The sequence below is a fragment of the Vigna umbellata genome, chromosome 6 (genome assembly GCF_029865625.1).
Source record: "Vigna umbellata cultivar VRB3 chromosome 6, Vumbellata_1.0, whole genome shotgun sequence".
NCBI lineage: Eukaryota > Viridiplantae > Streptophyta > Magnoliopsida > Fabales > Fabaceae > Vigna > Vigna umbellata.
The window spans coordinates 9,159,466-9,174,626 of NC_142170.1; the positions used below are offsets into that span (position 1 = coordinate 9,159,466).

At 29.8% G+C, this 15,161-nt stretch overlaps 1 protein-coding gene across 1 annotated transcript; it reads left to right on the top strand.

Annotated features, from left to right (window-relative positions):
• Positions 1-2,911: 2,911 nt before the first annotated feature.
• On the top strand, positions 2,912-4,178 carry LOC124822342 (late embryogenesis abundant protein At1g64065-like). The gene is made up of 2 exons (XM_047294339.2): positions 2,912-2,933; positions 3,464-4,178. Exons 1-2 carry the CDS (start codon positions 2,912-2,914, stop codon positions 4,108-4,110), a joined length of 669 nt encoding a protein of 222 aa, XP_047150295.2. The 3' UTR covers positions 4,111-4,178.
• Positions 4,179-15,161: the final 10,983 nt, after the last annotated feature.

Genomic DNA, 15,161 nt, shown 5'->3' on the forward strand with positions numbered 1-15,161 from the left:
GTAGGACAGTTTTAATAACTTAGATAATTAAATCATAATGTTAAAAGCCTTTCTTTGTTGTGTGTTGCTTGTGTATGTTTTCCTTTGCGATGATCATCCTTATCCTTTTGATCAAATGAAGAAAAAGTGTTGAAGATAGCATACAAGCTAGCTTCTCTAGCTTCTTTTTTTCTATTTTCTCTACTACGTCTACTGTTATTCCTACGGCTCAAACAATAAATTTTCAGATTTTGTTCTCCTACTCATTCAGAGAACAAAAATCTCAAGATATCAACCCAAAGAAATAACAACAGAAATAAAACACAACGTATATATACAGATATACAAAAATTAAAACAATGGATTTACAGATAATTGAACAGAATTGAAATTGATAAACAATAAATGACTGAGTTAACAATAACAATCAAATTCCCCGGCAGCGGCGCCAAAAACTTGTTAACTTTTTGGCAAGTATACCAAATCGTTCCAAGTAATACAGTGGATAAGTAAAAATGTATCGTTCTCCCAAGGGAATTTGAGTTACGTTAATCAATTAAAATTATTTATCAAGATCAATTACTGATGATATTTGTGATTTCAATTTGGATTTAAGCATGAAATTAACAACGTAAACAAAAATAAGATTTGAAAATTGCGATAAAAGATCACTGGAATTGGTCTTTGACTAACATTACAGTAAGATCCTGGACAACATATATTCTCTGTTCAAGCATTCACATGAGAGTATCTTGGTTCAATTCCTTAAAACAAGTTCTAAAATTATCTATTGAATTATTAATTCCTTAATTAATTCATCAGATAATTTTGCATTAAGTTCAGATGTGAGAATGACCAAAAGCACAGAAGCTATTCCTAGAGTAATTTACTCTTAGTTTCTTTTCTTACGTTTCTAGTTCTAAAAATACTTTCCAGTACAAAAGAACTTTTAAAGAGATTAATACTTCCGTATAATCAAAAGCAAGTCAAGAAAAGAACATGAACAGAAACGTATATTGCACAGGAATTTTACATTAATGTTTCGTCATACAACCAATTCCAATGAACAGAAAATTTAGCCTATCCTAGACATCTCAAACGTACTCTTTACAGCAATTCCTTGCATAAAGTGAAGTCTTGATGTCTTGAAAGGTCTCCCGATCGTCTCCTGAATTCTCCAGTATTTCTCTGGCTATTTTCGTGTGTCAGAAGATGCTTTCTGCCTTTCTGTCACGTCTTTTAAAACCACATAACTTCAATAATTCGCTCAGCGCACCGGTGTGTGTGCGCTATGCGAATTTCGTGTAACTGCTGCCTCTCAACTAATGTAATTCGCAAAGCGCACAGGTATTGGTGCGCTATGCGAATTTGCTTTTTCTGGCAGTGCGAATTGAGTCTTGCGCTATGTGAGAATTGGCTGACAGACTCCCAATACATCTTTCCTGTACAATAATTTACAAAACAATCTACTTCCTATTACAATATTTCACTGAGTAATAACATGAAAAATGAGAAGATTGAGATCATTTATAAGTTTAAAAATAACTCTTTTTCACACTTATCAACTCCCCTCAACTTGAACTATTTCATGCCCTCAGGAAATCACAGAAAGAAACTGAACAACACAACACAAAAGACATTTGACATTTTGATAGAATGACTTTGTACATCAGAGATAAATCACATGCATTTTCCAAAGATTTCAACAAGTATGACATGAAATTAAGATGATTAATAATGAAAGATGAAATTAAGTTGATTATGGAAAATGAAAGATGAAATTAAGATGATTGATAATGAAAGATGAAGAGAATATGATATGAATGAAATATGTGGATTATGGACGAGCGTTTTGGGGAGGAACGACTCATGAATGAATATTGGAATTTGTAAAGTATGAATGTGGTTATGCTAAGCTGGCGGTTCATCCTGATGTTCCGTGAGTACTCGTCCTCACGTAGAGGAGGGTAGGTCATGTGTGGGAACGGCAGGAGGTCCTAGTCCTTAGGGGTACTTTGGACAGATAGGACTAACCTCGGGTGGCAGCTGATGAAGACATTCCAGTTACTACATCACCCGGGTGCACGAACGTCGTAGCTACACAGATTTCATACAGTCCGGACAGTCAGTCTAGTATTAGGCTTTATATGAAACATATAAAAAACTATATTTTGTGTGTTTGATTGTGTGAAAGGTATGTTTATACATAAATTAAATTACATAAGCTTACCTTGTGTTTCCTGTCTTGTCATGTTATGAACGTCCGTCTTTGTCATTGCAATGATCATCCGTTGTGGATGTGAGCAGAAGGAGACGAGCTGCTAGAAGAGGCGTTGGAAGAAGAAAATCTAGTTGAGATTGAAGTTAAGACCGAAGAGTAGGACGTTCGGTCAGTAGTCGAGTTATCGTAAGGTGGTCGTTCGATCACCTTTTCCTTCTGTTTTGTTTGACCGTTCAGTATAGTTTTTTTTGTAAACCGTTCGGTCTGAATTACTTATGACAATCGGTTTAAATTTCTACTCTTTCTGCAAGGCCGTTAGGCCATAACTGTACGCTCTACGTTAGTTTAAGACTGATCTGTATATTATTCAACGTGATTATTCTATTATATAGTTTAGACTGTATTTTTGAAATGTTACAATATTCTTCTTTAAAAAAAATCTAGCATGAGATTCATTGATTTTTTTCATATAAAATTTATTTAACAAGAAATATTTAGAAATTTTATACTGATAACTTTTCTTCATGAAATACTTGTAAAGTTTCTAACGTAAAGTTTCTAATGTAAAATTATTTTCAAAAGAGATATAATAATTACCTATTCATGTATTTATGTTTATGTCAATTATATAACTTTATCTTGCTAATAACATTTTACAGGAAAAGTATTAAAAATTAAAATTTATTTATTGATTATTTTACGGATAATAATATGGCGGTGGTTGGTGGCAGATGTTTGGAGGTTGGAGAATCAAATTGAAAGGTTGAAGTAATACAAGTTTTTTTAAAATGATTTAATATAAATTTATAACTTAAATAATTCATATCCGAAAAATTTAATAAATTAAATAATTAAATATAAATTTTAAAATATTAAATTCAACTTATATTCATGTGATCCAGTCCAGCCAAGGATATGAGTAACTCTCATATTCTGTATAATGTACAAAGTTAACGGTCCACCATTTGTGTATTGCATTAATAGTCGAATAAATGCATTTTTGTATTATGCTTCATTTTGTACTGGTCCTGCAAAACGTATGTGGTAACCAACCAAATACGGAATAATGAAAATAAACTAATTAGAGAACTGTGGAACAAAAAACTGAGATGACGTATAATATTTTATTTGTTTGTTGGTTTTCTCAAACAAGTATAAATGTTTTGACTCCAGTATTTGTTTTGATAAGTACCAATTGAATCAAGAAAAAAAATAAATTTTAGAATCTCCTGAATCAAATCAATCTATATATCTATAAAATAGTCACCCACTCACTATATAATCCAACACACAATCACAAACTTTTCAGAATTGAATTGAATTTTCTCATCCAGCCAGAATCAGAAAGCATGGCTAACAAAGGTCTCAAGATTTGCTTGGTCTTGTCTTTCTTATTCCTGATCATTCTTACAGCTGTCGTTGTAACCTTATTTTTAACAATTTTCAAACCCAAGGATCCTAACATCACGGTCCGACCTGTTGGTCTTGAAAACTTTAACTTGTCCCTTTTGACCAATTTGACTGCAAATGTGAGTCTGGGAATGGTGATCACTATGGAGAATCCAAACTATGGTAGCTTTGAATACCCCAAAGCCACTGGTTATGTGAATTTTGATGATAGCATTGTGGGTGAAGTTCCGATAGAGGGAGAGTTAGTGCCAGCACGTGACCAGATTGCTGTGAACACGTGGGCCAATTTCATGGTAGAAAAGTTGGTCACTGATACCAAATTTTGGAATGATGTTCTAAGTGGATCGCTGAATTTCACATCAACAGCTGCACTGCCAGGGAAAGTTCATATGTTCAAGATTTTGAAGTTGAAAGCCACTGTTTATACCACTTGTGACTTCTCCATTAACATAACTTCTAGGAATGTTGATAACAAATGCTTTTCCAAAATCAAGTTTTGATGGGTTGTAGTCAAGAGATACTGTTCGCCTTCTTCTGTTCAATTCATCCGTAACTGAGCTTTTCTCCATCTTGTTTTTTCTTGTCTTTTCGTTTTATATATATATATATATATTATATTTAAAATTATATATTTATCAGTAATAAAGTCAATTTAAAAAATATATAATAATAAATTTTATTTTACAAATCAAATCAGTTATGTTTCGAGTTAGACTTAAATTATTTTAATATATAATATCAGAATTCTGAATTAAAGTCTATTTTAATAAAATTTATATTTTTTAAATATATTATCGCATCTGATCACTATTAAATTATTCATTAATATTTAATTTTATATACAAGATACATATATTTCGATGTGAGAAAGACGTGTTAAAACTTCCATATCAATTATAAATTAATTCAAAATATATAAAAATACAAATTTACTTTATAAGTTACTTATAAATTAGTTACAGACTAAAATTGAATGAGATTTAAAATTTATCTCTAATAATGAAATTAAAAGAACTTATAACTTATAAAAACTTTTAAATGTATAATCTGCTCTAATAAATACTTTTGTATTGTCAAAGTTATTAGTTTTTATAAGCTAATGAAATAAGTTATTCTCTAACTTATAGGTATTATCAACCACACTCTAAACCTAACAGAAAAAATATAAAGAATAATCTTTTAAGTTTTGTCTTGTATTTAAAGAGACAGGATTAACTATATTTAAAGTTAAATATTCATTTAATTAATATTACAGAAAAGTTTTATATTTCATAATTAATGTTTATATCATATTTAATATCATTAAATATGTGAAATTAATAGCTGAGTTATGAGTTATTGTTGTTGTCGTTAAGTGAATTCATTTAATTATTATTGTTCCACTCCTTTTTTAAGGCTTTAAAGTTTTGAAAGAAAACAGTGAAATTATAATGAAAAGCAATATTAACGTTGGGAATCTGGTTTTATAGAAGATATTAGTTGTTATTTACAATGATGATAAAGATCAGATCCAACTTATTTTAAAGTATGAAATTGTTTTAAAGAATATTAAATATGTTTTTAATATTTAAACTTTGAGTTAAAATTAGAATTCTAATATTCCAAATTATAATATATTTTAATCTTTAAACTTTAAAAATAAATAAATATAATTTTTAAACTAATTATATTAAAAATTTACATGTAAAATAACATGTTGGTAAAAATCATATCCAACTTATTTTAAAGCATTGAATTGTTTAAAAAATAGAATCGGATAAATCTACGAGGAAAATTGAAAAAAAGTTAAAGAAATATCATTAATATGTACAAATATCCAAATACGTTAAAAATCATTTCGAAGTTAAGGTTGGTAAATATCATATCCAAATTATAACTTCTTTTTTTTTTGTTAAATATGTTAAAAAAAAATTATATGCCAAATGTCTTAGACTCATATTTAAATTGTTTATACTATTTAATACCTTTTAAATGTTATTATAAAATACTATTAATATATATATATATAAACAAATTAAATTAGGTTAGAGAGATTATATTTATTTATATTTAAAGTTTAAAAATCATAATATATTAACATTTAAAATAAGAACAAATTCTAATTTTTATTTAAATTATTATAAAAATATATATATATATATATATATATATATATATATATATATATATATATATATATATATTTTAATATCGTACTATAGTGCAACGTATATGAAGCATATCCAAAATTAATCAAAATAGGATATATTAAATTCATATTAGTTTGAAGTTAGAATTTTAAATTTAACAGATCCAAGGCCCAATACGCAATGGCTGTTTGAAAGTCCATTTAGTGGACATTTCTTTCAATTGAAGGAGCAATTTTTCTCCTTACAAATATCTTTGCCCCATTTTCCTTTCAGGAAAAAATAATAATCAAAATTTAGATTTACATTCCAAAATATTCATTCTGTCATAGAAGATTGTGAATAAAAATGTCAATAAGATGTAAAAGTGACAATTTCATGAAATTGGGTCAAAGTGTATGGGCCGAAGCAAAAGTGAGACAATTGAGGATAATAATTTGAGGATTACTCTCTACATCACCTCACATTACTCTTTGCACCACCATATTTCCAAAATATAGTTTTTACCAATTTCGAAATCTGTTAAAATTTTTGAAAATTTCTTAAATAGATTTCAAAATCTGTTTTTGAAAAATTTCTTAACAGATTTCAATATCCGTTGAAGAAAAATTTCTTCAACGAATTTTGAAATTCGTTAAAGAATTTTTTCTTTAACAAATTTCGAAATCTGTTGAAGAAAAGAAGTGGGAGTATAGAATTTTTTGAAATATAAAGGATAGTTTTGGAATTTTAAAAAAATGTAGTGGTGTAAGGAGTAATGTGGGATGATGTAGGGAGTACCTCTAATAATTTAACTAAAAATATTTTTTAAATGAAAAAAAAATGTGATAAGAGATTTTAAATGAATTTGCAAAGATAAAAATGAAAAAAAAGAAGTTATAAGCTATATATGGCTGTAATGTATATTTGGTCTGATTTTTTTCCTGCTCTTTTATTAGATGTGACAATTAATTTTAAACAATGTAACTTATTTAAAGTTGTCAGTAGAACTGTCAAAATGAGTTATAATTCGCGAGTCAATCCGACCCATCACATGTTCGGGTCGGGTTGGATTTGAAAAATGTATTTTTTTATGTGAGTCAATTTTTAATATGGCTCATTTAAATCCAGCTCATCCGGGGTTGAAATTCTTAGTAAGGTGGATTGGCTTACCAACCCACCTAATTTTATTTTATTAATTTATTATCTTCATACCCTACAAAATACTCTCTCCACTCATTGAGTAATTGTGACTGTATACCAAAAAAGAAACCTCATGTCTTTGAGTTTAACATGAGTGAAATTTATTTAGATTTCAATTACAAAAAGTTTATAATTTTAATTTTAATTTTATTTTAAAAAATTATAATTGAGTGAGCCAACATGTTTAACCCACCAACCTGTGATGTGTCGACTCAGGTTCGAATTTGTCTTATTTACTAATAAATAAGCCGGATTAGATTGACCTACTAAGTGACCAATCCATGATCAACCGGATCAAATTATGTTGGATGACTCGTTTTGTTAGCACTAGTTGTTGGACTATGAAAGCTTTAAATGCAAAAACTTCACGATACAATTGATAAGTGAAGTTGTAACAGGAATTACTTTCAGCTCATTTCTTTAACACAAGAATATGTGAGGATCATATGCAAGAGTAAGACAACACGGTTCCAAAAGATGTTGTAATTCTTTTATATATTTCAGAAAACACATTCCTGATATTGCTTGATGTTGTATTCTGGTTTTTATGCATTAACTTGCTTTAAGATTTTTCCTTGTTCGTTTATATGGTCATCCATACAAAATGGGAAGAAGGCCACTTGCCCCAAACGAGAGGCCCAAAGAAGGCTTACTTGCTCTAAGAGTTTTGAAATAAGTAATGAATGCAGATTTATAACGAGGCCTAATAAGTGCAATTCCTGCAGGTTTCTGAATTTTTTGGACTATACCGTGTTATTCTTGATGGTTTCATCAGAAAAATTAAAAGCTATACATTAATCAGGAGACTTTGAAACTTGTCTACTTCTAAACGATACGACTATTTAATATACAGTTTAGATATTAGATATTGTTTTATTTTAAAAGGCGAAATTATAATATAAAAGACCAAATTAGATATTCCTTAAAAACGATGCACATGGCTAGGCTAAGGCAGAGTGACATATTAATTCTTGGAAGGTTCCGTAGTTTGTCTTGAAGTAGCTACGAAAGTTAGAAAGTAGGATTAATTAGAATATTAGAGTTAGAGGAAAAAAAAGGAGAACATGTGGTCCAAATCCCGAAGCTTAAGCTCCCCTTTTGCCGTCCAGAAAGATACGTGATAAGTGAGAATGGATATTATTCCTAAAAAGTTTGTTCAGTTTGTGCAGAGGTTGTTACTTGCCGGCCATTTTCATATACAATCACACAGAATGTCAGCATGAATAAAGATATATGAAACAACATTCCTTGTCCTCCAAATCAAACCAGTGTAGACATTTCAAACAAAAGGTTAAGGTTATTTTTCTGCTTCAGATGTAGGGAAGACAGAACACAGTACTTTTCATGTTCACTTCTAATCTCTGATACAGTACTTTATATCATGCCTTGTGAGTTCTGCTTTGTAAATTCTATCCTTAATAATGAGAGAGTGAAGTCAGTTCTATTGTTTTTTTTTTTAACTTTAGCAAAGTTATTTTATTAGATTTTTTGAACATTCTAATTGATCTCATAATTGAAATATTATTATCCATTATTACTTTTCAAACCTGTTTCAGCAAGCGGATTTTTTATGACTTGTGAATATTTAATTTCTTTATTAAGATATCTGAGAGTTTAATTATTTTCAATTTAGTATTTACATTGGGTTTAAAAGTTAATATATGTGACATTTTCAAGTAATTTCGAGTAAAGTAAATAAGAAAATTAGGTTCTTTACAACGTTTTTTTTTTTCATGCAAATTAGAATTCAATTTTTTTTCCTTGCAAATGTTTAATTTGGGGAAGGAAGGGAAAAAAGAAGTAAAAGTAAAAATATTTTAATTATAACTTTTTAATAAAAAAACGAAAAACGTTAGCGTATACATAAAATATCACAAATAAAAATAAAAAAAAATATTTTTAAAAATATTTAGCTAGTGGTTGGTATGATACAATTTTTTCGTACTAATCACAAATTCCTAATGACTCAAATTTTCATGATATATGACAAAACTATTCTTTCAAATATGTATACAAATTTTGTTGAATTAAAAAGTAATGTAATATATTTACTATAAATTTTTGTTATCCCACTTTAAAATATTCAATAAAAATAAATATATTTTTATCGCAGTAAAAAAATTGATTGAAAAATAAGTTCTCACATTTCTAGAAACAATCTTCTGAAAAACATTACTTAAAAAAATTCCTTAATATCCTAAAGATATTATTCATTAAAACAAACTAAACATAGAAAACTAATCTTCCAAACTTTATATTTCCGGGTAAACCAAACATTTTTTTTACATAACGTCTCCTTAAGTTATAAACCTTATCTTTATCTTTCTTTGGAGTTTAGAAAAGTTTGTGAAATTGGTGAATCTTGTTTATTATTTTGTTCTCTTTTTCCTTGCTTAATAATTTTACAATCATTATCCTTTCTTCTAGACTTTTCTTCTACCAACTATAGCGCTAAAAGGGACAGTTCAATTTATGGTTGCTTGTAACATGCTATTTGAGTAAAACTACGTACATAACATCAAATAACTAAATATGTTCGTTTTTTATGTCTGCGGAAATTAGATAAGATTGGTGTAAATCTACTATATAGTCCGTGCTCAGAAACTGCAAACTATAATATGAGTAAAATTATGACATCACAGTACCATTTGCCATATATTAATCCTTCAGAAATTTGCATGGTAGACAAAAAGTCGAACGTTTTAGAAACATAAAAAGTTGTCATTTTGTAGCAAGTTGCTTCAATTCACTTGGACCTTTAATTGTTGTGGCCAGGGAACAGGAGAAACATGTTCCTACAAAAGTCAATGCAGCACACATCACCAAGCAATAAAAAATTTCATTCACACAAGAGAATGTGACTAGGTTAAGTGTGAGAAGGTGGAACATGATTGATGCTGTGTTTCTTTTTTCGGCTATCCAAAATGCTTCATTCACTTCTTCTTGGTTTGGCTTTCTGTGTGCTTGGATAACCATACACCAAAAGTTACGCAGATATATCATGTCTTTCTGAATATTAAGAACCTTGCATATATTTATAAAAATGGAAGAACAGAGAAAAAAAAATTATCAGAAGAGTTGGTGGAATGCTTAAATCACGGTTCAACTTATTGGAAGCAAGTTGGTGGTTGCTTGCATTTGGCAATGCTTTTACTGGGGGCAAGGTAAATCAGGTAACCGTAGGGATAATGTTGCTGCAGGATTACTGTAAGTAGAGAATCTGTTCTCTATTATTATGTTCTTAGAAACTCATTAAATCAGTAATATTGAGTACTGTCAATAAGACTAGTTTCTGGATAGGGAAAAACTCATGATTTTAAAAAATATATAAATTTATGTTATGTATCTTCTTTTTGAATAATGTTTTTATAACCAAACTTTGCAAAAAGGTTAGCAGTGATATGTTCTATTTTTATAGTATTGTGTTAGTTTGGTTAATTCTAAGAGAGAAGTCAAATTTCAGTACTGAGAGATTCTTATAACAATTCAGACACTGTCGAATCATCTGATATCTGAGCTAAGTATTTTTATTTCTTAGTTAATATATTTCATACCTGAGAACATTTTTATTTCTTTGTTTGTTAATAAAAGCATACAAGTCAATTATAAAATTAAAAAAATATATATATAAGGTTTACGGGATGAAACCAGAAAAAGCTCTATATCACACAATTTTTTTCTTTCTAAAATGATATTTTAAAGCAATTCAATCTGACAAACTACAAATAATTAATAACATATTGGAAGTCATATCTAAAGATCAAATTAATTTATAAATATATAAATAAATACAAACCTAATACTAGAAATTTAGTTTTATAAAATTAATTTATACACAAGTTGAGTCTAATATATAAGCTCGAGACTTAAAGTTCACAACACTGAAATTAGCCTATGTTAAACCTTTTCTAAAAAGAAAAATGTACTAAAGTAATATAATTAAGATTAGTTATAAACAAAATTAATTGTATTTCTAGAACGATTGTGATTATAAAAAGGATGTAATCAAACCTATGCAATGATTCTTGATATAATAGGAACTGCAATTGAATTATAAAACCAGTCTCATATTCCATAACCAGTACCTAAGATGTTTGGTAAAGTTAACATGTATGTCTACGTGATCACCTTCAAACAGAATTTTTTTGACCTAGTTACCCTACGTATACACAGTGACCTAAGAACCCTAAAAATAAGCATGCATTCATTGGGTTATAGGGTACGAACTGACATAGAAAATTGAAACAACTTCTATTCCATATTTGAATTGTGCAATGCATGTACAATAATAACTAGATCCAAGGAAATCAAAAGAACATATATAACATCTTTCACGCTCTGCAGTCTATTTATTTCTATGTTTCACTTGGTAAGGTACAGTCACCGGAACACAGTCTAAATCATTGAACTTGACATCATGAAAGTGTGTCAGCTTGTATAGATACATTGCAACAAAAAAGCATTCTGATGTCGCTGCAGTGAAGAGATTAATGCTGGAGGATGATGGGATTGAGCGTCCATCCACACAGTGATGGATTATTGTAGAATTTATCAAAGGTGAAGTTCAAATTTGTCAGCTTTTGCCTTTGGATTGGACGTTTGATCTACCAACATCACATTAATCACATCATTAGTGGCAGTTAAGTATTTGACTGCTTACCAAATTAGTGATATGTAAACCAGTTTCTGTGGAGATTAAATAATTAACTATTCAAACTAGCCCTCTCGTTGCGTTAATTAATACAAGTAAAACTGAATTAAGATTTGTTTTACTTGAATTTATAGGTGGAAAAAAAAATACCATTTTAAGAATTCGAAACTCAGACAAAATCAATTAAGTATATCTTTTTCTTTTAATCTTCTAAAAACAAAATCTTAACAAGATCGAAACAACTCCAGAATTCAATAGAGATTTTACTCCATTATTATTATAAGTTTATCAACAGAAATTCTTGCGCACTTTTTGACAAAAATGCATTTCATTTCTCTTTTGCTTTATGTATCAGTCCAATCGAACCGATGTGCATACTTTGATATTGCCATGGCATGCAAGTAGACAGAGATTGTTGTCAACAGTTTCTCCCATTTCTATTATTGCTTTGTGATGGAGACAGGCAAAGCTTATATACAAAGCATGCATTTATCGAATGAACTAGCTCATTGATTCATTTGGAAGATTTGAACCATAACTTGATTCTGACAAAATGAGAACCTTTATGTACATTATAGGTATTTTTTACTGGAGAGAATCTTAATTACTCTTATGATCGATGATCAAATTAATCTAAGGATAAATTGTGATTTATTCTTATATGTACTCATTTATAAAAATACGGATTGAATTAAATATGTTTTATAACTTTTGAACATAAAATTGAAATCCATTTCTATCATATATTTTAGTTTTTAAACTTAAAAAAAAAATAGATGTAATCTTTTTAATTTGATATTAATTTTTTCAGATTTGTTAAATGGTATTCAGACTAACTTTAAGTTAAAATATATTAAAAGGACGTAAGTAACTTAAATATAATCTTAAAATATATTTGACACATCTAAAAAATACAATTAAATTATTTTTTTAAAATTTTGATAATCAAAATATATTAAAATTTGAAATAAAAACAAATTTAATTTATTTCAAAATTTAGAAACTAAAAATATATTTGACTTTATGCAGGTTTTTCAAGAATTGTCGTGGTTATATTCTATCAAATTTATCTTAAAAAATACCTCTAATTAAAAAGAGGGTGAAAGATAACACTATGATTGTGGATTTCTAAGCAAAAGTTTTAAAGAAGTGTGTGGTGTTCTTGCTGAGTGCTGACCTGTTCTAAATGGTAGAGGTAGCACATGGAGGAGCATTTGCTGCAGCCGTTTTCAGAATATTCTTATTAAATGAAAGGCCAGTTGGAGACATATGAAACTTTTTTTAAATCTATCAATCTAATTTTTTTCCTTTCAATTTTTTTTTTATGTATTCTATAGAAATCAAACACTTGACAGGGTACAAGGAAGCCTGCGAATGTATCTTTTTCGTGGTTGGTTCAGTGTTCTGATTTTCTTTCTGCCGAGAGTAGGTATCATATTAACAATAAACTACTACATATATATATAGTCATAATTAATATATTTAGCACAGACATATTGTCAATTAATAAATCTTATACCAGTCTCATAGGAGACTAATGTTCCACTTGGAATCTGCAGACAATATATATATACATATATATATATATACATATATATATATACATATATATATATACATATATATATATATACATATATATATATACATATATATATATATATATATATATATATATATATATATATATATTGTGTGTTTTTTAACATTCAGAAATCATTTATTCACACAAAATTCGACTTGAAATAAAATATTTTTAACTTGTCCCTGGTCAGAGTAATTTTATCTTAATTATGGCTAAAGTTTCTTTGGTTAAAGTGTCTTTGTCTGATCTCTGCTATATCATATTCTCGACATCATCATAGTGTTTTCAACTCCATTTTAATATGGTAGTAATTTAAGTATATGTTTAAAATTTCAATCATATATAATATAAATGAAAAATTAAGTACTTGTAAAAAATTCATAAACCCATTATTTAAGATTTAAATTTGGACTCAGGTTATTTAATCTCTATCTGAAGTTATCCAATTGAATAATAGAATTTAGCAGCTTTAAATGAAATCTGTGGTTGATTACAATCGCCAAAATAAAAGGTTTAAAGAATAATTCTGATATATTATTTTAAAGAGTAGAGTACCATATATATACATTTAAGGATCCTATAATATTTCATCTATTAAAAGAATGACAGGTGCACAAATCTACACAAATTATAATAATATCTAAATTATAACTAACATAATATTTGATTGCCTAATATCCTTTAATAGAATATTTGGCATATCTTAACACCCCCACTCAAGTTGGTGCATGGATATTGTCAACACCCAATTTCGTCCGGTTAACTAAATAATATGGGTCTTTCTTTTTTATTGTATTTTATTTTATTTTATGTTTTTTTATGATTTTAATTCTGTTTTTATTATTATTTTATTTCGTATTTTTTTTATTATTATTTTATTTCGTGTTTTTTTTTATTATTTCATTTGATTTTCAGTATTTTAAAAGAAAAAAAAGAAGCAAGAGAGATCCCTTTTTGGCTCTCCACCACTCCTCTGCTCCTGGGACCCGTAACGACCCTAACCACATTTTCCCTTTCACTCCATCACGTTTTCTAACACCACCATCATTCACACACACCTGTAACCACCCCTCTGCTATACACACACCCGTAACCACCTCTCTGCTCTACACACACCCGTAACCACCCCAACCTTCATCCTCATTCCCTCACCCCATGACCATCATCATTCACCTATGGCCAAACACCCATCCTCCATACTCACACTCACAGCCCATATCCATCACATCATCCTTATTACCTCACGGATCATTTTTTTTGATCTTTTTTCTCCTTCATTTATCATCACTCACGGCTGCTGGAAATTCCCCAACCATGGCCTAATTTCAAACTCCTCTCTACCCTTCCCCATACTCTGTCAACACCGAAAGAACCCCTTATCACCTCCAATCCCATTATCATCATCAGCCTTGACTTCTAATACCAAAATCCCCCAAATACCTTTTTCCTGCAAAGAAAAGAGAATCAATCCAAGCACTCAATCAATACACAGAGCAGAATGGACCCATATGCGCGCAACACACAATAATTGTTCCCAGTCCAGTAGACAAAATATCAAACAATACTGAACCAATCAATAATTGATAAAAAGGAGGGGAAGAAGGAATGATGCCGCGACGGCCTGCGGTGGTTGACCTCACTGAGGGTGGCATCGAGGGGCGAGAGTCTCTCTCTCGCACGCGAAGAGGCGGAGAAGAGAAGGAGTTGGCGGAGCGGAACTTGGGCCGACACGGGTTCTGGCGGTGCGCGTGATTACTGGCGACGCCACGAAGGAGGTTCGCGGTGGTCTGATCGAAGGAGGCGACCCATGTGCATGCGCGACGAAGGCGAACCCCTCCCTGGGTCGTCGTTTTCGAAGAGGGACGAGAGAGAGGCAATGGCGCCGCGGTTGGAGACGTTCCGGTGGCGTTTGGGGTTGTCGCCGACGCCAAGACTGGAAGAGGTGGTGGCGCAGTGGCTGGTTTCGGTGGAAGCGTTGGTCGGCGATGAATGGGAGCGTTTTTCTCT

Bases quoted from the DNA above. Each gene is read 5' to 3' on its own strand.
- LOC124822342 (XM_047294339.2), top strand. From the start codon at position 2,912: ATGGCGGTGGTTGGTGGCAGAT. The intron at 2,934-3,463 runs GTTTGGAGGTTG...TCTATAAAATAG, and splicing joins GGCGGTGGTTGGTGGCAGAT to TCACCCACTCACTATATAAT.